General features: G+C 45.0%; 1 protein-coding gene across 3 annotated transcripts in view; it reads left to right on the top strand.

Annotated features, from left to right (window-relative positions):
• The first annotated feature begins 1,199 nt into the window (after positions 1-1,199).
• The window catches only part of TMEM44 (transmembrane protein 44), a 54,289-nt gene continuing 30,017 nt past the window's right edge, over positions 1,200-25,471 (top strand). For 2 of the 3 annotated variants that reach the window (XM_077290358.1, XM_077290357.1), the window contains exons 1-4: positions 1,207-1,545; positions 4,295-4,421; positions 5,590-5,683; positions 23,555-23,709. In XM_077290358.1, the coding sequence (XP_077146473.1) occupies positions 1,391-1,545; positions 4,295-4,421; positions 5,590-5,683; positions 23,555-23,709 (531 nt within the window). In that variant the 5' untranslated portion in view covers positions 1,207-1,390. Of the gene's footprint in view, positions 1,711-4,294; positions 4,422-5,589; positions 5,684-23,554; positions 23,710-25,471 lie in introns of all 3 variants that reach the window. The other variant, XM_077290359.1, reaches the window with a different exon arrangement.

Genomic DNA, 25,471 nt, shown 5'->3' with positions numbered 1-25,471 from the left:
GGGATTGATAAAGTGTATCGTATCGTATATGGCTGGCCTGCAGAATAAACCATAGGCCTGTGCAGTTACTGATCTGGAGGGCAGCCATCTCCTGGGTATGGCCGCCATCTCCTGTGTATGGCCGCCATCTCCTGTGTATGGCCGCCATCTCCTGTGTATGGCCGCCATCTCCTGTGTATGGCCGCCATCTGCTGTGTATGGCCGCCATCTCCTGTGTATGGCCGCCATCTCCTGTGTATGGCCGCCATCTCCTGTGTATGGCCGCCATCTCCTGTGTATGGCCGCCATCTCCTGTGTATGGCCGCCATCTGCTGTGTATGGCCGCCATCTCCTGTGTATGGCCGCCATCTCCTGTGTATGGCCGCCATCTCCTGTGTATGGCCGCCATCTCCTGTGTATGGCCGCCATCTCCTGTGTATGGCCGCCATCTCCTGTGTATGGCCGCCATCTCCTGTGTATGGCCGCCATCTCCTGTGTATGGCCGCCATCTCCTGTGTATGGCCGCCATCTGCTGTGTATGGCCGCCATCTGCTGTGTATGGCCGCCATCTGCTGTGTATGGCCGCCATCTGCTGTGTATGGCCGCCATCTGCTGTGTATGGCCGCCATCTGCTGTGTATGGCCGCCATCTCCTGTGTATGGCCGCCATCTCCTGTGTATGGCCGCCATCTGCTGTGTATGGCCGCCATCTCCTGTGTATGGCCGCCATCTCCTGTGTATGGCCGCCATCTCCTGTGTATGGCCGCCATCTCCTGTGTATGGCCGCCATCTGCTGTGTATGGCCGCCATCTGCTGTGTATGGCCGCCATCTCCTGTGTATGGCCGCCATCTCCTGTGTATGGCCGCCATCTGCTGTGTATGGCCGCCATCTCCTGTGTATGGCCGCCATCTCCTGTGTATGGCCGCCATCTCCTGTGTATGGCCGCCATCTCCTGTGTATGGCCGCCATCTCCTGTGTATGGCCGCCATCTCCTGTGTATGGCCAGCTTTAGGTTCCGATCACACATTTCTTTAGGATATGTGGCGAATCTCCCGATGCGTTGGTATATGGACCTTCTTATGTGATTGTCACATGATATGCAGCGCATCAGTCCTGGTGAGATGCATTTGGCTGGCCTTTATTGGGGTAGTCATAACCCCCAGTATGAGCAGAGCTATCAATGGCAGGATCCATAAATTGTAAGCTGCAGCCTTGAGCGCAGGTAAATCGTGTTTATGACAGGGAAGGGCAGAGGTGTGGCCAGGATGCACAGGTGGAGCAGAACCTAGTGCCTCACCTGTGGAGCCTGGAAGCAGCCACAGACCAGCATGAGGCAGAGGAGGATGCGCTGCGCTCCGGCATCTACGTTGTCCCCCAACAAGGTCTGACTGCGGAGGAGGAGGAGGAGGACATGGACAGGGTGGGGAACATCACCGTGCAGGAGGGTCGCGATCCCGGACTTTGGAACCTGGACTACCTGATCGCCTGCTTCGCTGAGGACAAGATCTGTGTGTCTTTCGGGCTCTGGCTGCTTTCCTGCTTGTTCTGGTTCACCTCATTCTCCCTGTAATGTCACCTGTTCATTCCTTGTTTAGTTTGGCTGCTTCTCTTGCAGGAAACGCTCACATGCTCTGTCCGGATAGTGGCAGGGAAGGGGTTACATTCCCTGTACAGCGTTGACTGAAGTCACTCTTGCCCCACATACTTGAGCAAACATTTCTGTGTAGCCAGGTTTGTGCTGTGTGTGTATATTACAATACTTGGTGTCACAGCGACTAATCTCATCTTAAAGCAGCACCCCAGCCCTTTTTTATTAACTTCAGCTCTGGAATGGGGTCACTAATCCGTGTTTCCTGCCCCTGGCATTATACTTACCAGCAGATATCTTCAGCTATTCCTGGCACCACTCCAGTCACACTGCGGCATCCTGTGACCGTAGCATCTGACTTCCAATTACAAATGTAGTGTAGTTTTTCTGATTCGCTATGTCTCTTTCCTCATGTGCAGGGCATTGCAGGACCTTAGGTATCCATGGTTACGTCCACTGATAAAGTGATAGCTAGTTGCTAGTGCTCATAACCATGGATACCTAAGGTCCTGGAATGCTTGCATATGAGGAAAGAGACGTAGAAAATCAGAAAAACTATACTACATTTCTAATTGGAGGTACTTTCTAATATTTATTATTATTTCACCTACTACATATTGGGATAGGATCTTGGAGATGGGAATACCCCTTTCAGCCTCCTTCAGACGTCCGTGTTTCCAGTACATACCGTTTCTGGGGTTTTTCCACAGATACCACCTGTACCCATTATAACCTAAGCTGCTGTGCACATGTCTGTGTTTTTGGCAGCACAGATAAGGGCTAATACGAGTCTGTGAAAACATACAGCACACAGATGGCATCCGTGTTTAACATAGCAAAGGATAAGAGAAGCTTTCCAATATATTTCTTTATAAATCTGTGAAAGACAGTGATGACACAGGGATGGAAACCGCTGCTGACCTAGTACCAGTTTTTCTGGTATGTGTGAATGAGGCCTTACACTGAGAAGGGACCTCTGACTCGCCCAGTGAATACTGGAGCCATCCGGCAGGTCACTGCAGAAGATGCCCGGAGCGGCGCCAACAGCAGAAGGCTGGAGCTGGCATGTATGATACTGGGGCAGGGAACTTTATGCTACTCTTCTGTATAGTGGGTGGGGTTTGATCATGAAAATTCATGATCCATATGTGACAATTTTAAGAATTTGGCACAATAATGTCAAGAAATGCCATAAGACAAAAAAGAAAAGTGACTAAAAGCCTATGATATTTTTAAATGGTGCAAATTAATCAGTTCATAAATTGGCTTAGAGGATTTTTCAGGAGAAAACAGACGTCTGTGATACAAGGGCTGTGCTTGGCTCGCGATGCCAGCCCTGACATCCGTCTGTAGAGGTGGCTGCCTCTCAGGTAATTATGGCTGGTTATTGCTGTCTGAGCACAGTCTGTATCATAGATGTGGGAACACAGCCTAAGGCTGAGGCCAGACAGTACAGTCAAGGCGGTGAATAAATAAAGTGTGCATGTTCGTGTGTGCAAATATTATAAGCAGTCAATTCGACACATTTTTTTTTCTACAAATGCACTGTCTGACCTTACCCCAATGGTATGCGCACACTGAGACCATGATTCATCAAGGCAAAAGGATCGTATTATCGCCAGATAGTCAGTTGCTCACCCAACTATGAATGATTTGAGTATTGCGGCGGCTCAGCGTGTACATGTACGTTATGTACGTGTAATGTGCTAGTTTGTAAATGCAGATGATATTGTAGATTAATCTATACATCTAGAAATGTGTTCTTTGGCATTCTCCGCTTCCTTGTATCCTACACAGCTCCCTCAGGCCCTGCGTTGGGATAGGAGGCATAATTCAATGTGTTATTTTTGGGGCAGATTGTTCCTTTCATAATACATGAATATGTGATGCACATGATACCGAGTAGTGAAGCTTTTATATGGCACCATCACTCGGAGGCTATCCCTTCTGAACTGTTTACTTGGGTGTCTCCTGCTTTACCGGTTCTGAAATAAATATCTCTGCCAGCTGCTATTCTTTACTAGAAATTAGAATTGGTGCAATCTGATTTGTAGGACCCAGACCAGCAGCCAGGTCAGTAATCTCTGGCCGCTGGACAGGAACAAGGAGAACCGCCTCTTACCTCCCAACATCCTCAACTCTTTGGATTAGTCGGCTTGGCATCACACTGCAACAATGATTTGGGCCTGCCCGCTAATTGAAAGAACAGCCCCGGATTCTGGTAGGTAGGAGGCAGTTCTAAATGCTCCCGTCCAACCTCCAGTGATTACTGATCTGGCCGCTGGACTGGGTCATGAGAATTGGTTTCCACCAAATTGACTAGATTTATATCACTAGTTGTGCATATTGAGTTTTAGTTCTCATACGCAGAAAATTGGGAAGAGATGATAATTCCAGGGTGAGATCCACTCCACAGATGAGGAATCCTCTTGTATGGCATTTAAATTCCAGCGTTGTAGGGTTCCTCCGGGGCTCTACAAATGGAGATGTTCTATAGAAGCCTAATACCCGGTGTCTGTGAACTCTAAGTATTTATGTCATAGGCTTGTTCTGCAGATCTTTTATTGCAAATTAACTGGAAATTATATTACCATACATAATCCTGGTTTGCTGGAATTATGAGAATCTGTCTGTGTTCATTTTGCCCATCAAATCGATGGACACAACGATGGCTCTGGAAATACTTTATTGTAGGAATTCTAAAATATTTTTTTCTATATCATTTAGACACTTCTACTTGAGGTGTAAGCGAAAGTCAAGCTATGAAGAATCAGTGTTCTGGAACATATATGGGTTTTTTGGTTCTATGTGTAATACAATTGGGGCCTTATTGTCAAAACAGCTTACTATTCAGGTATGTATGATGGGTAATCATTGATATTGTGTGTCACAGAAAACATGTTCTGTTGTGACCCCCTTCCCTATTGATTGGCCAAAAATTTGCACGCACAAAGATTGGTGTACAGGCTCAATAAAAAGCTATAAACCATTACCCTGGTCTGCGCAAGGTCTTGTAGACTTTTTATTGAGCCAGTACACCACGCTATGCAGGAGTCGATGCATCTGCCTGCTGAACAGAGTGTAACAGAGCAGATTTTTAGTAACTTATCGGGATCTCCGTACCCGCACCTCCACCAATTTGCAAAACAAGAAAGGGCCCCCATCCATATTAGACTGTTGCTAATATCAACAGACAGTCTATTAAGTGTATGTGGCCATTGACAGATGATTGTTGGTGGAGTTTACAATCTGGCATGTGCGATTTTTGAGCTGCCAATCCTTTGGTTCTCTAGAGACAAGTCACCGGCAGAGATGTCCGGCAGTAGCACTCACAGAGGGTACAGGGACGCTGTATATCAGAAAGTCAGGTGAGATAGCCATCAGCCAATCAATTGGCCAAACCATAGTTTAGTCAACAGCTATCTATGGGGGGTGATTCTAAAGTGTAACTATTGTTTTAATTTTTTATTTCAAAAATCAATAATTTAAGACAAAATAAGAAACTTTGTAATATATCAGAGAAATCTGCTCTTTTCGCCTCCTGGACTGATTATTCATTTTCAAGTAGTAACTACCATAGCATCTCAGTAATGTAACAATGTCTTCACTGAATACAGGTTTTACCCAGGAATTGAGAACTTTGAAAATGATCAATCAGTTCAGGAGGAGAAAGAAGCAGATGTCTCTGATAAGATATATTACAAAATTGCTTATTTTCATGTGTACTATGGATTGATTAAATAAAAATTAAAATGATGGTTATACTCTTTTTAGGTTTAGTAAATATTGTACGTAATAGTAATATTTGCCGTTTTTAAAGGCATTTTCCAGGAAATTAGATCGATGGCCTATTCTAGACCATGATTATGTGGAAAAACGGGTTGTCCCATCGCTGTGACCCCCCCCCCATACACATGCACGCAGGCATGCACCATCTCCCACCTATCATCCTAATGTAAATATACATATATTTTATTCCTTTATATTACTACTGTATCATTTGTTTTTGTTTGTGTTAACAGATCATCACTGGAGCGTATATGGCATTATCGGATGTTATAGACTTTGTGTTGACTTTATTCCCGGCATGTAACTCCAGCTTCAGAGTGAGGATAAGTAAGTAATGCATCATTGTTTCCCATTAGGTGTGGGGTTATGTATGTATTTTCACATGACCGTGTATGGCCAATATGGCTCCCCTTATTATCCGACCCCACCCACCAATTGTGATAAACCAATCACAATACAAATAAAAACGTGCACCAAATTCTTTTGGATAATTATGGCCACAGCGGCCAGTTTATTAACAAACAAACAAAAACATTTTTTTCAACATTAGCATAATTTATGCAAATTAGAGGGGAGGGTTCTTGGAGCCCACCGGGAAAAATTCTGGCTTAAATTATTTTGGCAAAACCAAAAAACATAAAACACCTCAATTTTACCCCCAGCCGTACCACCAGCTCGAGGGCACCATAATTCCCGTTTTGGGAGAAATTAACCACCACCAGCTCCCAGGGTAAACACCCCGTCCAGAGCCTGTAACCAAAAATGCCAGAACACCAAACCCGTTTGACTGTCCGGAATTTCCTTCAAATTCCTTCACCGCTGAATCCGCATAAACTCCAAGAACCCCACCCCCCGCCCCAGCCACTGTGACAAAAATAGTATTAACCCTTACACGTGCCAACTAACAATCCTCGCTCTCAATAGATCTACCCCGTCAACCCCAACTACAACTAACCACCTACAACAAACCCCAAAAAAGGGGGAGGGCGGGTGGGTCTCTCTCCAGGGCTTCCTAACTGCCAGTGTGCCACATTTTCCCGCACTTATCATTATATAGCACCCCCACTCACAACCCCTCCCACACCTCCTAACGGCCAATCAAATTCACTCAATTTTATTTAAAAAGAGCCCATGCCCAAGCACAGTCATGGGGGGCCTCCATTCAGCTCCGCCTATTCCTGCCCCCTCCTGGATTCATCTAAATAGAAGTATAGCACCATGGGCACATTTTGCAGATTTACGCACAAATTGTCTTTTGATTCTTAAGGCGGAGAGGTTAGATTCTTACAGATAGCATCTGACCGTTCTAGCATTCTAGACATTGGGGCAGATTTGCTAATACTCATGCACTGCTGCTCATTTTCTGTCTAGCATGTGTGTCTTACTTTTGTCCATAAATTGCACATACTATTTGGACACCTATCATAACCATCAAATCCAGGTTTTTCATGAAGCCCTATTGCTATAGATATGATATCCAGCAGCAAGCCATGCAGTCTGCCTTTTGCTAACATTCCTGAAAGAATTGGTCAGTCACTGAATTTTAGCATGATGCTGTTTTATAGGATGTCACATTGCAATCAAGCGAGCTCCTGAAACTTCTTTACTCCTAAAAATTCTATTATCAACTGTGTGTGTTACTATTGAAAAGTAAGGGTGTGAACTGCCCTGTCCCAGAAGACAGCATCGAATCACAAGAATAGTGTTGTGCAGCTATTGCGCTTTATTGTGTCATGCGGTTTTTAGTAATGTAACGTATGGTGGTGTAGGTACTGATGCTGCTGTGTAAATACGGTGAGGCTATGTGCACACGTTGCGGATTTTGCTGCGGATCCGCAGCGGATCTGCAGCTGCGGGTCCGCAGCAGCTTTCCATGCATTTACAGTACAATGTTAACCTATGGAAAACGCAATCCGCAGTGCACATGCTGCGGAAAAAAATGCGCGGAAACGCTGCGGGTTACATTCCGCAGCATGTCAATTCTTTGTGCGGATTCCGCTGCGGTTTACACCTGCTCCTCTATAAGAATCTGCAGGTGGAATCCGCACAAAAACCGCATACAATCCACGGTAAATCCGCAGGTAAAACGCAGTGCCTTTTACCTGCGGATTTATGAAATCCGCTGTGGAAAAATCCACAGCCCTCAAAAATACATGTGCACATACCCTAAAGGTAATGCCTTATTGTGAGTAACATGCTCAGGTATAGAATAAGCACAGGATAACATGTAGGTGAGTGCTTAGGTTAGTAGAGAGTGACTGTAGATCATTAGGGCAAGATATAGATAAAGGGGTTTCCCACAAACATAGTACATTTTAATGAATAGCTCTTGGAATAAAAATAAGTTCCACAATTGGATGTGTTAAAGAAAAATGTTCCTGTGCTGAGATCTTATAAATGTGCCCTACTGTGTAATGGCTGTGTCTGACCATAGAGGAACATGGTCTGATCATACCACATCTGCTGGGCATGGGGGGGAAAGCAAAAGTGTGTTCAGACAGCATGTGATCGCAAATCATTCTTTTTGTGAGGTTAAACATTTTGCTGTCTGTTTTTAAGCAATGTTTTACCTGAATGAAAGAATCATTAGCGATCCCCTGCTGTAAGCTTTGTATACTGTATTTTGCTTTCTCCCCTGAACAGGAGATTAACTGCTTTCCGAAATCGGGCGTAAATTAACACCGATGTCGGACACCCTCCCTTTGATGTGGGCTCCGTCGGTGAACAGCTGACATGTGCCCAGAACAGCCGTGGGTGGAATCTCAATCCATCCGCGACTATTGACCCATTATATGCCGCTGTCAAACGCTGACAGCGGCATTTAACATGCACTTCCAGCAATCGCGCCGGAAATCCACCCATCGGTGATCCCAGTCACGCGATCGCGGGTCACCGATGGATTGGCATGACAACCAGAGGTCCACTAGAGACCTCTATGGTTGTCACTGCCGGATTGCTATGAGCGCCGCCTGGTGGTCGGCGATCATAGCAAGTGAGGTATTCTGCTATATACAGGTGATCTGATCATCGCTCGTATGTAGCAGAGCTGATCGGGTTGTGGCAGCTTCTAGTCTCCCTTGGAGACATTGAACCATGCCAAAAGTTTAAAAAGATGAAAATATATTATTGTGAGGCTGTGGCCTCTTACAGTTAGGGGGCGCTGCTTGTGCTCCCCAGAATGTGCATGCAGACGGATGAAGTCCAAGGGGTATGGGTGTGTCAGGTGTGCGAGGTGCACGTCAGTGTCAGCCTGGTGTGGGCGGATGTGCAGAGCAGAGGCCTGCAGAGCACTGGCTAAGTGCATGGAGGCACAGGCCAGCGGAGCAAGTGTGGCGCCCCAGGGTCCTGGTCGTCACAGTATCATTGCTTTCCTCCCGGGGAGAGTGATGTTACGTTTGAAGGCAAGAAGGGATAACTGTAACCAGGTACCACAAACATGCAACACATTCACACTCCAGGCCACCAGGGGGAGCTTTTGATCCTATTTACTAGGTGACTCCCCATATATATAAGGTAGTTTTGGAGGGAAAGTAGTCAGTCAGAGCTGGAGAACAGTTCTTGGCAGGAGACAGACTGGATCAGTCTGAGGCAGAAGAGGGTTTACGGAGCTGTGTAGCCACAGTGCAGCAGTTCCCGGAAAGAGACATTCAGAAAGCCGAATCGATTGCAGTGAACGTGCAGGAGAGCAAAGCACAGGAGAGGATATCAGGAGGAGACCAGCCTTGAGCAGGCTGCTTCCTTCTGAGGCGCAGAGACCGGTAGCCGAAACACCGAGGTTGTAAGGACCTCTATGACTTACATCAGAGACCAGCAGGACAGCTGAACTCCAAGTTACCTGTCCGACCTAATACCCAGGAGGCAAGGTGACATCCTTAGATGCTGGGGCGTGCTAGAGTCCTTATAAACCGGCTCAAGTCACCAGTCATACGGGTTATGTCCTATCCTATCCGGAGGACAGAGAAAGAGATAACATCTGTGAGGACCTTATGTGAAGCCATAGGCAGTAAGGGACTACACCACCACGGCGCTAGAGGAAGGCTTTGATTTCCACCTGGATAAGGGGACTGCTAACTTGCCTCCAAGCCGGCCAGACCCTGCCTGCCCTGTGATCCGGTGTCCTGGACTGTGGCTGCCTGAAGTCAACAGTAAACAAGGTAAAGAGACTGCAAACCTGTGTCCTCGTTCTTTACTGCGCCATTCACCATCTTCCATCCACACACCGGGAGCCCTAGGGATATACTTCACCTGTGGGAAGTTATACCATCTAGCTGCCATAACATCACCCCAGAGGACCCCTTAAAGCAGCATCAGTCCCCACTGACCGAATACCACAGGTGGCGTCACGAACATAAACTTCATTCCCTTCAAAGACCTTTCCCTTTTACATGGGCGCCCTGGGCCACGGCCCGGGTAGCCACCGTGACATCCTCCTGTGTACTCAGGACCCGGTACAGAATACCCCATGGCCCAGGCGGGGCGACTCACCAGCACCCAGGGCAGCTGAATAGCCAGGCACCCGCAGCGTATACAGTGATGCAAGTCATCCATGGTACTGGTCTCGGATGTGGACAAGTCCTGCGCCCGGAGGTGGATCTCCTGTGCCCGAAAGAGGACTAGCATGTGTAACGATTGCAAACAGGTGGATATGATGCCCGGCTGCTATCCGGAGGATATCCTGGGCTGTGTACGGCTGTGTGAGTAAAGAGACTGTAAGAGACTGTGATACAGCGATGCAGGACACCCACGAGAACTAGTCAGAGGAGGGCTGGCGTGTGTAGTGTCTGCAACATATGAGGCTGTGTGTATGGAGATGGTAATATGGCGTGCGGTCGCCCAGGGAAACTTGACAAGTGAAGTCTGGCCTGTTTAGGGACCGCAATCTAAAGCCATATGATTTGTATTGCTATGAACTGGTGTAAACTGAATACTGATAATATACACCGAAGTTATATGCATTTGTGTGAATTGGACTTTAATGCTGTGAAGAAACACATTAAAAGAGAGTTTTGTGTTTGAACTTCGTGGGTCACTGCCTCTTCACTGCGCATGATGCTACTACAATCTTACTATATATATATATATATATATATATATATATTATATCTATATATACATGGACCCGTAGAAGCGCAAACGCGCGAAACGGCCGTTGTCCGTCTCGTCCCTGCACATCCCTGCTCCCCTCACAAGCCCAAGCCGTCTCTGTGCCACATCCTATCATGGATATGTGTGTTCAAATAAAGAACTGAAGAAATAGATGGGGTGAGTGCTGCAATTCTTTCTCTTTTTCATGCAATATATATATATATCTATATCTATATCTCAAATCACCCCATTCAAAAAAAAAAAAATCAAACATACACGTAGGGTTGAGCGAAACGGATCTGACAAATTCAAAAATCGCCGACTTTCGGCAAAGTCGGGTTTCATGAAACCCAACCCGATCCTAGTGTGGGATCGGCATTGAGGTCGGCGATATGCGCACAAAAGTCGCGCTTCGTATGACGCTTTCAGTGCCATTTTTCAGCCAATGAAGGAGGACACAGAGTGTGGGCAGCGTGATGACATAGGTCTCGGTCTCCACCATCTAAGGGTACCGTCACACAGTGCAATTTTGATCGCTACAACGGCACGATTCGTGACGTTCCAGCGATGCATTTACGATATCGCTGTGTCTGACACGCTACTGCGATCCGGATCCCCGCTGAGAATCGTACGTCGTAGCAGATCGTTTGAAACTTTCTTTCGTCGTCTAGTGTCCTGCTGTGGCGGCATGATTGCATTGTGTGACACAGGTTGTATACGATGTGCGCACAGTAACCAACGGCTTCTACATTGCAAATACGTCATGAAATTATCGCTCCAGCGCCGTGTATTGCAACGTGTGACCGCAGTATACGACGCTGGAGCGATACTTATACGACGCTGCAACGTCACGAATCGTGCCGTCGTAGCGATGAAAATGGCACTGTGTGACGGTACCCTTAGAGAAGGGCATGACAGTGATTGGCTTGCTTTCTGCGGCGTCACAGGGGCTATAAAGGGGCGTGCACGCCGACCGCCATCTTACTTCTGCCGATCTTAGCATAGGGAGAGGTTGCTGCATCTTCATCAGAAGAAGGGATATAGTTAGGGAGGGAAGATTAACCCCCAAACTGCTTGTGCTGTAGCGATTTCTACTGTCCAACACTACCTTTTTTTTGCAGGGACAGTGGAGGGTATATTTTTGTGCATCAGCTCTGTAGCTTATTAGGCTGCCTTATAAGGCTCCCTGATAGCTGCATTGCTGTTTGCACGCTGCTGTGCAAACCAACCGCTTTTTTAAAAGCAAAAATCCTGTTGCTCCTTTCTGCACAGTTATCTTGTTTTTGTCCACACTTTTGTGTGCAGCAGTCCTTTTTATTGCTGCCATACTTGTCCTGAGATCATTGTAGGGAGATTGAAATTGTACTACAGTCCTTGTAATTTTTCATATATCTTCCAGCCACTTTCTGCCACTTACATTGTGTTGTTTTATACTGGGCTGCCTGAGTTTTGGTTCAGTCTTCCCCCAAAAAAGGTGAGATTCAAATTCTCACAAAGTGGATATACTTCAGTCCTGTTAGTTTGTCGTATGTCAGCCAGCCACTTTCTGCCACTTAGATTGCGTTGTTATATACATTGGGCCTGAGTTTTGGTTCAGTCTCCCCCCCCCCCCCCCCCCCCCCCCCCAAAAAAAAAGGGAGATTTAAATTCTCCACAAGTTTATATACACCTTCTACCTTGTTTTACAGTACCATATAACGGTTGTTATTTTGGTTAGATTTTCCAAAAAATGAGGAAGTCTGCTGGAAGAGCCCATGGGCGGTGGTTGCCAGCTGGTACTGATGGTGATGGTGGACGTGGGTGGGCCCAATCTTGGGCGACGGCATTGGCACAGGGTCCCTCAAAGTACAATGAAGTGTCTGACGGTGGTGGTGCACAACCAACGTCAGACACACCGTCGTAATATGAGGGGCCCTGTGCCAGTACCACCGCCCACGAGAGAGTGTTCCCCCCCCCCCCCCCCCAGCTCGAACAGTGCTCTACCACTTGCAATACTCACCTCTCCCTCCTCCACCACTGTGTAGTCTGTGCTGTTAAATCCTTCAATGGCACTGCCAACACAAATTTGTTGAAATGATAGTTAAAATATACAGGGGCCCTGGCCTCCATTTAGACCAGTTAATACTTTGCGCCTACTACCACTGTCTGCTACTCAGCAGAGGAGCCCACCCCTGTACCTAGCTATGACACCTGTTTTATTTATGAACAATTTTTTGGCAGACATTTACCCACTTTATTATTTGGGCCTACTAACTGTGTCTGCCACTCATTACAGTTTTCCTCCACTGAACAAAGCAATGCCGCCTGTTTAGTCCTGTTACCACATTTGAACTGCATTTAGCCTACTTTATTATTTGGGCCTATATCTGTGTTTCCTCCTCATCCTGCCCATTGCCCAGCCACTGCTAGATGAGTTTGCTGGTACATTGACCCAGACCACTACATTCCCCTTGCACTCTACACAGCCAGTATCTGACCCTGCTGAAAGTCTGGTTCCCCTTCCCGCATACTATACCACCTTACACAGGGACAAAGAGGAAGGTGCAGATGAAAGTGCAGGTTCCTTCATCAGGTGTGTCGTAGCTGTTTTCATTCTGACCCAAAATGTCAGCTGACATATCACCAGTGAGACCCAAATCAAGTAGTTACGCCCGTCATTTTACAAGCGCGCTTGGAGACAAAGGACACCTCACACATATTCCTGTGAGCAAGTCACTTTTATCTGATATATAAAAAGCCAAAGCAATGTTTTATACCATTTACATCAAATGCATTTCCATGTAACTCATGTAGCCCCCACCATCACCCAGGGTCATATTCTATTTACCATAGCTCAGAACATGTTGTGACTGACTATTGAGAACATACATGATAAGAAGTGTAGTCTCCTTGAAGGGGGAGACCATCAGACTACTGCGTCAACAGATTCTAGTAATTCTAACACTTAAAGGTAAAAGGCACTTAAAGGCAAACTATTAACCCTTCTATAACAATTTCCCCCTTTTGTAAATGGTATAACCTTTGCTACGGGGTCAGCTGATGTCCACAAAGGAACTACTGTCTCATGGGTCTAGTACCCACAAGGGGGCTTTCTACCTGCTTCGCCCATCCACCCTCAGTGTGGACACTCACCTTCCCCGTCAGCAGTGGCCATACGGGGCCTATGATACTCTACAGAAGGTTCAGCCTTAGGTAATACATATATTAGCGCTTTTACGGCTACATAAAACAATAAGCAAAGCAATAAAATTTGCATACAAGTCTGGAAAATACCAAAAATAATCCATCCTGCTAGGCCGCTAAGCCAATCGGCTGGATTTAAAAAGGAGTCTCTATATTGTATTAGTCTCATTAAGAGCCTTAAGGAACCTAGAAAACCTGAGTCCAAGTCTCATTGTGTATGCTGTGTGGTGTTAATACCCTCCTTGGCTCCTGGGGTATGGCAAAGTACAGCATAGTCCTTGCAGATACTGGGCTGTGTATACAGATCCAACAGTCCAGCAGTTTTGTCCTTGTCGACATTTAAAAGTTTATCCAGTGTCTCTGTAAGGTGCAAACATCCTACCACTGCCAGCAAGGTGATTAGAACAACAGTCTTTCTGCTAGTGAAAATATCTTTTTGCAGTGACTGGCATGGATCCAGGTGGGCGTTCCCTCAAGTGAATGTGGTCAGCTGGACTTTATAAAGGGCCGTCAAACCGTGGATATAGGCTCCTTCTCACGTGTCTGTGTATGACCACCCAATCACCTGGAATCAGAAGATGTGCGTCTGCACTGGCATTAAGATCTGGAATGGATGAAAACACATGTTTATGCACCACATTAAGTATTTTCTGCAAGGCCTGGACATGGGCTGTCATAGCACCGTGTTGCATTTGTAGCACCTGTGGGAAGTACAGACCAGTCTCTGGCAAACTACTAAACAGGACTTCAAAAGGGGACAAGCCTGTCTTTCTATTTGGAGTGTGTCTGACTGACAAGAGTGCAAGAGACAAGCACTCTATCCCGCTCTTTCCTGTGTCTGCCATGGCCTCTGAATTTTCAGTTTAAGTGTCCCATTTAGGCTCTCCACTTTCCCACTACTTTGTTGTCTATATGGTGCATGATATGCTTGCTGTACTCCCAGGGCCTGCATGACTTCCCTCAATATTTCTCCCGTGAAGTGTGTACCCCTATCGCTCTCTGCGGTTTCTGGGACACGATACCTGCAGATCAGTTCTTTCATTAGTTTGTCTGCAGTCACTTTAGCATTTGCACATTTTACCGGATAGGCTTCCAGCCAACCAGAGAAGAGATCTACACATACTAGGACATTTTTCACACACTCCTACCTTGGGTAGCTGTATGTAGTCAGTCTGCAGTCTCTGAAACGGGTAGAGAGGCCTGGGTGTCGCTTTCTTAGGGATTTTTTTTAATGTTTTACCAGGGTTGTGCTGTGCACAGATGAGGCATGACCGTACGAGCTTTGCTGCTGCGTAACTGAAACCAGGAGCGATCCAGAAGGCATCTACCATGGACACATGTGACATTTTGAGGTGTGAGTGGGGCCAAGTGTTGCTTGTGCCATAATTAGGAACAGGGACCTTGGTATATACAATTTATCCTTATTCTCCCAAAACTCTTCTTGAGTTTAGCTCAGCTCCCATTTTCCCCCGTGGTCCTTCTCTGTTTGGGCAGCTGGAGGGATTTCAGGACATCTAGGCTCAGTGTGGCTGGAATACGCTGACTCTCCGCCACCGTCCACTGCTCCCTAGGCCGCCGTGCTGCTACTTTAGCAGCATCGTCCGCCCTTCTGTTGCCCTCTACCTCCACAGAGTCACCGTCCGTGTGTGCTGTTACCTTGACGATGCCAACCTAGACTGGTAACGTCAATGCCTCCACTAATTGTTTCACCAGCTCTGCATTTTTAATGGGCTTACCGGCTGATGTAAGAAACGTTCTGCTTCTCCAGACAGGGTGATAATCATGGGATATTCCCCATGCACAATTCGAATCTTGTGTAAATATTAGCGACTTTACCTGCAGCAGCTCTACACGCCTCAGTGAGTGCCCTCAACTCTGCCTCCTGTACCGACATGTGAGGAGGGAGTGGTTCAACTCGGATTACCTCATGTGAGGATACTACTGCATGTCCAGTGTAGAATTGCCCATCCTGGTGGTATTTGGAGCCATCTATAAAAATAAAAAACCTCAACATATGCATTCGGAACAGGTTTTTCATGAACATATGTAAAACATACTGTCTCCTGACTCATCAGTTCCTATGCAGTCATGTCAACGTACCAGTGTACTTTTTTTTTTTTTTTCTAATGCTGTCACCAATTCCCCCTTTTCTGAATCCACAGGCAGATAAGTGGCTGGATTCAGAACACTATGTCTTTTGAGGGTGACGTATTCAGGAATTAGTATTAGAACAAATTCGAGTCTGATCTGTCTTATCCATAGACAGGTGTTTTGGTTGTACTTGTATGAGTATGGCATTAATGTCATGTAGGGAACAAATTGTCAAACGAAAGTCAGTGTGAGCTCACATGCCTAGCACTAATACAGCAGCTCTTACAACACAGACACACGTAGGAGACCCTCTAATCACTGGGTCTAATTGTGCTGAGTAGTAAGCTATTGGTCTCTGTTCCTCTCCACGTTGCTGTGTCAGTACTGTGGTAGCATGTCCTCCCTGCTCTGTTCAAAATAAGAAAAATGGCTGATCATAGTTTGGAATGCCTAAGGCCGGGGCTTGACACAATGAGCAGCTTCAGAGAATAGAAGGAATCAATTGCTTTTTGATTGTAGGGGTTTGATGACAACCTGTCATTGAGTGGTTGCATCATTTGTGAAGCAGACCTTAACCAAGGCCTACAGTAGGTCACCAAACCTAGGAAAATACGTAGATGCTGGTGTGACCTGGGTAAAGGGAGATTTTGTATTGCCTGTTTTCTGTCTTCAGTCAGGTGTCTTGTACATTCAGCAATACAATGTCCTAAAAATGTCACCTTTTGTTTGTAATACTGTAATTTGTCACGTGAGACCTTGCAACCCTTCTCTGCCAAAAAACACAGCAAGGAAACTATAGCTGTAGCAGGACGTCTGGTCCGGGCAGCAGAGCAAGAGGTCATCCACGTACTGCAATAGTACAGTCTGTGGATGAGGTGGTTGCCACTGCTCAAGAATCCCTGCAATCGCTGTTGAATAGATGGTTGGGGAGTTCTTTCCCCCTTTTGGGAGGACCGTCCAACAGTATTTACCTTCGTGAGTAAAAAAGAAAAGATGCCGTCAGTCAGGGTGCAGGGGTACAGAAAAGAATGCATTTGCCAAATTAATGACTGTGAAACATTTTGTGACCGTACGGTGTGTGTATTAGGGACAATTGAGATCACACTCACTGTAACATCATTAATGGCCTGTAAGTCCTGAACTATTCTGTGTCAGGGGAACCCTTGGGTCCTTTTTTTTTTTTTTTTTTTTTTTCCTTCTTAATGGGATACAAAGGGGTGTTGCAGGGGGAAGATCTTTGCACCAGAACCCCTGCCTTAACGCACTGTTTAATATCCCTGCTCAGGGACATTAATTTGACTAGACTTAAGGGGGTATTGCTTTAACCAAAGAGGAGTGGTTCCTTCTTTTAATTTAATCAAAACAAGGGGGAATGGGCAGTCGACCCACATCAGATTTTCCCCTTGCCCAAACGGTGTCTGGCACCTGACTCTTTTTCCTGTCCTCAGACATTCTGGTGTCAGGCATTACCTTCACCACTCTTGCCATATACACCATTTTTGAAATATTACACAAGTGTTTATATAAATCAGACACTAATGTCCAAATACTATTTATACCCGTATTTGATTGGGTAGAGTACCTCTTAAGAAAACTAAATTTGATTTACAGAATATGTTACCAAAAGAAAATTATATATATGAAAATATATATATTTACGAAAGATACTGAGTTATAAAATGGGAGAGCACAATGCCATAGGCCACAGCAAAGCACACACTTATTTTAAGAAGGTAGTAGCCCTATGTAAATCCATAACTAACAGTTCCAAATATAAAAAGAAGGGATTTGAAAAATACCAAATACCAGTTACTTGCAATAAGGTATAGGAAGTGGAAAAGACAAATAAACAGTGACTATGGTTTGAGCCAATATAATGAATGGCTAAAAAACTATATATCATATGAAGACAACCTAGATATACACGGTAACTATACCACCTTGTGTAAGGAAACTACTAAACTGGCAAATGAATGGAATTAAGCGTAACTATAATTGGGCATGATTTACCTGTGGTATAATGTGCACGTGGAAGACCATGGCGTCCCTCTGCACCAAGTGTTTATATGAAAGGGGACTTGTGACTGTAATACCCTCAGGAGAGTACTATATGATGGCCTAGCCAGCACTCAACTCTGCTCCCAGCAAATCCATAGGGGTATTGTCACTAACAGTAACTTTGTAAGCAGCTCTTCTAAGCACGATCTCGTGATTCTAGTCTTATTTGTTTAGTCATAGGGGCTTCAGTCGCTTGTCCTTCTACACTCACGCATTCCACAGTCTCGTCAGTAATCATGTCTGGCATTATCAAGTCTTTGTGTACCACAGTTCCAGCTGCCTCAGTGTCAATCAAGAATTCTGTCTCTTTCCCTCCCGGCATTGGTATGGTGGCCATCAAGGACGGACCAGGTCCGGAGGGGACAAGAACAGGGCACACATTTGTCACTGGGTTGTCAGTTTCCTAGTCTGAAGGTGAAGGAAGTGGTATATTGATGTCTGAGTGTCCATTTTCTCCACAATTCCAGCACTTTACTGTTTCTAAGTCTTTAGGTCCCTCATTACGTCTCTACTGTTTTCCTTGTACTCCAGCATACATGACACGTAGTCTTATTGTCCTAGTTTGTTCAACTCCTTTAGCAACTTTCAGGAGATCTTTTGGATCTACATTCCTCCATTCAGGTCTAGCTGTCTGTACTGCGTCTCGTAAGTCTTTGGTCATACCGTCAATGAATGTATTTACCAATACTTTAACATCAAGTGAGTTTACTGGACTGTACCCCATGTCTTCCCATTTCAGCTGTAACCGTCTAAAGTACATCTCTACACTCTCTCCTTTTGTCACATCCGTAAAAGTCTTAATTTGCATCTTAGTACGTCACCTGTTTTTGTGCTCACTAACTCCCTAGGCCTGCCCAGGTGGGTGCACTTATACGTCCATCATATTGTCTTTATCTGAAAAATGGGAAAGGTTGGTTCTTAGGGTCAGCCAATTGTTCCAGCATAGCTAGCTAGTCAGAGGGCCTCCAGGGATAACACTCCTGTATCTGTTTTACCCTACCTGTTGTGGTTGGTTCTCTGGTGGTGGGGGTGACTAGATGACCGGTTGGGGGTGACATGACATGCTGGTCTACAGCTCCTTCCCAAAAGGATTACTGTCAGCCTACTCCCAAAAGTTAATGTCCCCACTATCCACCAACCACAATCCTGTGTCAGCTTCTTATGTCACTACATGTGATCTTGTCCGGACAGGATTCAGTGTAATTCTCTTAGGTCGGGTTGCAGCACAGATCATACAAGTATTTCTCCAGTCTGGGTTTGTCTGACCACAGTCCATCTGTCTTGTCTGGGTCTCTGGTTATACAAAGGTATGACCGTAGCAGTAATGTGTCAGTCATAGTCGGACTTTTAAGCATCAAAACATTCATAATACACCTTACTTTCGTCCTTTGTCTGTGCCTTTTTGTACAACAAAACATCCACTCACTGGCATTTTTGCCTTTTTTCAATATTGGTTTCACATCTTTCACTGCTTCCTTTTTCCAATCTATACAGCGGTTTTTGGATCCCATTGGGGGCCCTGACTGCACACAGAATAAGTTGCCCATGGCTTCAACTTATCCGCTCAACAACACCGAGCAGGTTCCCTACCTACCACTCGGTGGACTTAAAGGATTTTACCGAGCAGGTTCACTACCTACCACTCGGTAAATCAGCTGGCTAGCACAGCTCCATGGACGGCAAGGTTACACCACCTAATGCCGTAGACTGACTGTAGCAGGTTACTCCGTACACTACATCAGCCGTGCAGTTGGTTACCTCCTCTGCTGATCCTCAATTTGCTATATCAATCACTCAACTTGAAGCAGGTGAATATTTTACCAATCTTTTCAATCACTTACAAGTTTTCCTCTAAAAATAGGCACAGTTCTTTATCACTTTCAATTTCATACAGTACTTATTGCTTTAAAAACAAATCTCTCAGCGTGTACCAAACCAAGGACAATATTTGAGCGTAGCTCCATGCCCCCCCTCCTCTAGCCCACAGCACCGAGGGGAGAAATTACAAGCAATTAGCGCAGGGGTCCGCTTCCCCCCTCCCATCTGGTATTTTGCACAGATAAGAGCTTGGTGACACCAACATTCATCCTCTCGGAATTAAAAACAATTTCTCTATACAGGCAAATCACTGCACAACTTGAATAAGCTGATTCTGACCGCGTCCGGCCAAACCACATATAGACATATCCACAACTCATTCATCCTGGACCTTCAACAACAGTTAGATAAGTAATGATACCTTCAACAACAGTTAGATAAGTAATGATACTTATGTGATGACTCATTCATACATGCTCATTCAGGGATTGTTTTTTTTTCCTTTCACTTTTTAGTTGATTTTACAAGAAGAAAATCCCTTATCTCAATCAGAGCTTCTCATGGACATACATACAAGGTTCACACAGCCTGCCTATTTTGCACTTTGGAATTAACACAACTCTATATAAATAAAACTGCAGCAGTGTCCACTGACACTCTGAAAACACTTTAAGGCCAAACAACAAAAACCACGGCCTTATACAAAATACAGCTTCATATAATGTACTGCCAATCCAAAATGACCAAAATAACAACACTGCACAGAGCCTATCCCAGCTCTTGTATTACACACACTAAACAAATACACAACCAATTAGGATATTGACAAATAATACAGATAACAATTATCACAATTATCATCTTATAACTCTATTATTCAACTCTCATACGGACATAACACAAAACTCACTGGTGATGTGTGGATTCTTTGAACCGTGTTTACAGCCTTTTACCCAGAGGTATGGAGAAATCCGGAAGAGAGATTGCAGGTGCAAACAGATTGTAAGAATAATATTTCTCACCTTTCTGCAGCTGTCGTTTGCATGTCCAATCTATCTCTCAGGAAGCTCCCACATACGGATTCCGAATAGGCTGGTTACACGGCCCCACGTTGGGCGCCAAAACTGTCGTAGCTGTTTTCATTCTGACCCAAAATGTCAGCTGACATATCACCAGTGAGACCCAAATCAAGTAGTTACGCCCGTCATTTTACAAGCGCGCTTGGAGACAAAGGACACCTCACACATATTCCTGTGAGCAAGTCACTTTTATCTGATATATAAAAAGCCAAAGCAATGTTTTATACCATATACATCAAATGCATTTCAATGTAACTCATGTAGCCCCCACCATCACCCAGGGTCATATTCTATTTACCATAGCTCAGAACATGTTGTGACTGACTATTGAGAACATACATGATAAGAAGTGTAGTCTCCTTGAAGGGGGAGACCATCAGACTACTGCGTCAACAGATTCTAGTAATTCTAACACTTAATGGTAAAAGTCACTTAAAGGCAAACTATTAACCCTTCTATAACAGGTGGGTGGGGGGGCATACTCGTTGGCGACGTCACTGGCACATGGCCCCTCATAGTACGCAAAAGTGTCTCTGCCAGTGGGAGGCGCCACCCGCCGTCAAACACACTGCCGTACTATGAGGGGCCCTGTGCCAGTGCCAACGAGTGGGCCCCCCCCTGCTTGCTCAGGATCACAGCACTTGCAAAGTTGAAATACTTACCTCTCCCTGCTCCACCGCCGTGACGTATTCCGCGTTTCATGGGCCCACGAAAATCTTGAGCCAGCCCTACCCCCCCCCCCACAACTTTAGCCAAATGACCCCAGTTTTCAATGCCTAACTATTATTATAAAGTAAATTAAGATTGGCAAGCTTAAGTAATAAGAATTGATGTTTTTGGCATTAAAATGGGCACTGTAGGTTTTTTTTCTGTCCTCCACTCACTGCCGACTTTGATTCCCCATTGGGTTTCGTGTTTCAGTCGGCCCCCGACTTTTCGCAATAATCGGCCGATTTCACCCGACCCGACTTTTGACAAAGTCGGGTTTCGCAAAACCCGACTCGATCAGAAAAAAGTAAGTCGCTCAACTCTACATACACGTATTTGGTATTGCCACGTTCAGAATCGCCTGATCTATCAATAAAAAAAAAAAAAAAAGGATTAACCTGATCGCTAAACAGTGTAGTGAGAAAAAAGTCAAAACTCCAGAATTACGTTTTTTTTTTTCTCGCCGCAACATTGCATTTAAATGCAATAACAGGCGAACAAAACGTATCTGCACCACAATGGTATAATTTAAAACGTCAGCTCAGCAGCACTCAAAAAAAAAAAAAAAAGCCCTCACCCAACCAGAGATCACACACACATACACACACACAAAAAAAATGAAGACTCTACAGGTATCGGAAAATTGCACAATTTTTTTCTTTTTTTCTTTTTTTTTAACAAACTTTTGAATTTTTTTCACCACTTAGATAAAAAAGAACCTAGACATGTTTGGTGTCTATGAACTCATAATGACCTGGAGAATCATAATGGCAGGTCAGGTTTAGCATTTAGTAAACATGGTGGAACAAAAAAAAAGTGTGGGATTGCACTTTTTTTTGCAATTTTACCGCACTTGGAATTTTGTTTCCCGTTTTCAAGTGCACAACATGATAAAACCAATGGTGTCGTTCAAAAGTACAACTCATCCTTCAAAAAACAAGCCCTCACATGGCCATATTGACTAAAGAATAAAAAGTTATGGCTCTGGGGAGGAGGGGAGCAAAAAATGAAAATGCAAAACCAGAAATGCCTATGGTCGTTAAGGAATTAAAATTATCTTCGTTTCTGGGAAAACCCCTTTAAGTGTTTGGTTCTGCAGTGGGAGGGGCTAGAACAAAAAGAAAAGGGAACCACTACCGGGTTTAGGCAGCTAGAAGAGTTTGTTTGCTAAGTGACAAAGTGAAGTTTAAGTTGCAGTGAGCTAATAGCAGAAGTGAGTACAAAGTGTTCTGGGCGGTATGAGGCTTTACAAGACTCTCTGCGGACATTCCTGCAATGTCTGGAACTTACGGCTCGATACAGGTGCTATGGAGAGCACCTTATCCCCTACTGTATAGAAGAACAAGAACCTGGAGCCGCATGAGGGAAATGAAATGGATCTCAGATATACTGTGGGACTGAAAGGGAAATCCTGGGGTTGACGGGATCAAAGGATATAGGGATAGTTCAGGAAGAATGGAAAGTAAAGTGGGAAATGTACTGTGTTACTGATCCACACACAGTCCTGACACTCAATGACACCAAACAAAAATGGGGTGAACAATAACAGATTGTGAGCCAGGCCCTCTCTTCCAACATTGGGGTCTGATCTCATCTTCTCAGTGAGTGGGATTTGTCCCCCATAGGAATAATTTTGCAGAAAGCCTTCTCGAAGAGTGGAAGCTGTTTTTAGCTACAAAGGGGAAAACCAACTCAATATTAATGCCTATTTATTTATTGTGGAATGCCGTAAAAGCTCCTGTAGGTTTAATGCCGTAGGTGTCCCAATACATTTGCATTATATGGGTGCATATAGTGTATATCATTCTGCTACAATAACAGTCTATTCAAATGTAACCAGAACTGTGTGCAAGGCTTTACCAGGCAGTAGAATGCTACTGTAAATCTACGCTAACATCAGTAGTATATATTAAAGCCCATCTCCAATCAAACGCTGTCTCCCCAGCTAGTAGTTAGTGTGGTACAGGTAGTAGATGGCTGCCATATGCAGGGTGCTCAATAATCCAGTCCTCTGGTTAACAGGTCACTGTGCACAGCACTCATGTTTTTTCTTATGTGGGGGAGTAACAGAATATTTCATTTTAACTTTGTTTTTTGCTGCTTGGTAAAACTGGGTTGAGGTGGGCATAATTAGAACATCATTGTCTTTTTTTTTTTTTTTTCTCCCTTTATGCAGGAAACTCCAGAAGAAAACAGAAGCCTGTATTTTCTGCTCTGTCAATCTCTATACTTATAAGTTTAGGGTACTGTTATTCCTTAGTAGAAAATGACCGTCCTTCTTTTGATTTGTCTCACGCTCCTCGTAGAAGGCTACTCGGGACAATGCTGCAGGTAATTGTCTACATTAAGAATGCTAATCTGAAACTTTACTATAAGAGTGTATCCTTCCGGGGTACCCAAAGTGTATGAAATCCATTGTTCTATTTTCAAGACCTACAGGGAGCCATTTTTTAACGGCTTTACACCACAGTAGTGGTGTTAAAGTGCAATTTTTTTTTTATTTTTTTTTCTTATTGATTTTTTTTTTGCCACATTATTTATTAATAATAATAATAATAATATTAATTCCATGGTGCTGTACATGAGAAAAGGGGTTATGTACAGGGTTATAGATAACGTTTACTGTAAACAAATTTGCAATGAGAGACTGGTACAGAGAGGAGAGGACCCTGTCCTTGCGGACTTACATTCTACGGGATAATGGGGAAGACAGAAGGTCCGGGTATAATTTAGTATAATAATTTACTAAGATTATAGCATGGGGTGTAATAGGAGAGGGTGTCTTATTTTATTATAATTAACAACAAAAATTATATCGGAAATAGTGTTGAGCATTCCGATACCGCAAGTATCGGGTATCGGCCGATATTTGCTGTATCGGAATTCCGATACCGAGATCCGATACTTTTGTGGTATCGGTATCGAAACAACATTAATGTAAAAATGTGTAAAAGAGAGAATTAAAATAAAAAAATATTGCTATACTCACCTCTCCGACACAGCCTGCACCTTACCGAGGGAAGCGGCAGCGTTCTTTGTTTAAAATTCGCGCTTTTCTTTCCTTACGTGAAGTCCCGGCTTTGTGATTGGTTGCGTCGCAGTCACATGGGCGACGCAACCAATCACAGCAAGCCGTGACGTAATTTCAGGTCCTTAAGGATTTTAAAATTACATCCCGGCTTTGTGATTGGTTGCGTCGCAGTCACATGGGCGACGCAACCAATCACAAGCCGTGACGTCACGGGAGGCTGGACACGCGCGCATTTTAAAATGCGCGCTTGTCCAGCCTCCCGTGACGTCCCGGCTTGTGATTGGTTGCGATCAACCAATCACAAGCCGGGAGGCTGGACACGCGCGCATTTTAAAATGCGCGCTTGTCCAGCCTCCCGTGACGTCCCGGCTTGTGATTGGTTGCGATCAACCAATCACAAGCCGGGAGGCTGGACACGCGCGCATTTTAAAATGCGCGCTTGTCCAGCCTCCCGTGACGTCCCGGCTTGTGATTGGTTGATCGCGACGCAACCAATCACAAGCCGGGAGGCTGGACAAGCGCGCATTTTAAAATGCGCGCGTGTCCAGCCTCCCGGCTTGTGATTGGTTGACCGCGACGCAACCAATCACAAAGCCGGGACGTAATTTTAAAATCCTGAAGGACCTGAAATTACGTCACGGCTTGCTGTGATTGGTTGCGTCGCCCATGTGACTGCGACGCAACCAATCACAACGCCGGAACGTAATTTTAAAATCCTGAAGGACCTGAAATTACGTCACGGCTTGCTGTGATTGGTTGCGTCCCGGCCACATAGGCGGCACGCGACCAATCACAAGCCGGGACTTCACGTAAAGGAAAGAAAAGCGCGAATTTTAAACAAAGAACGCTGCCGCTTCCCTCGGTAAGGTGCAGGCTGCGTCGGAGAGGTGAGTATAGCAATATTTTTTATTTTAATTCTTTATTTTACACATTAATATGGATCCCAGGGCCTGAAGGAGAGTTTCCTCTCCTTCAGACCCTGGGAACCATCAGGGATACCGTCCGATACATGAGTCCCATTGACTTGTATCGGTATCGGATTGGATCTGATACTTTGCCGGT

The sequence above is a fragment of the Ranitomeya variabilis genome, chromosome 2 (assembly GCF_051348905.1).
Source record: "Ranitomeya variabilis isolate aRanVar5 chromosome 2, aRanVar5.hap1, whole genome shotgun sequence".
Lineage (NCBI taxonomy): Eukaryota > Metazoa > Chordata > Amphibia > Anura > Dendrobatidae > Ranitomeya > Ranitomeya variabilis.
The sequence above is the reverse complement of the archived record's forward strand: the minus strand, read 5'-3'. Positions and strand labels throughout refer to the sequence as shown.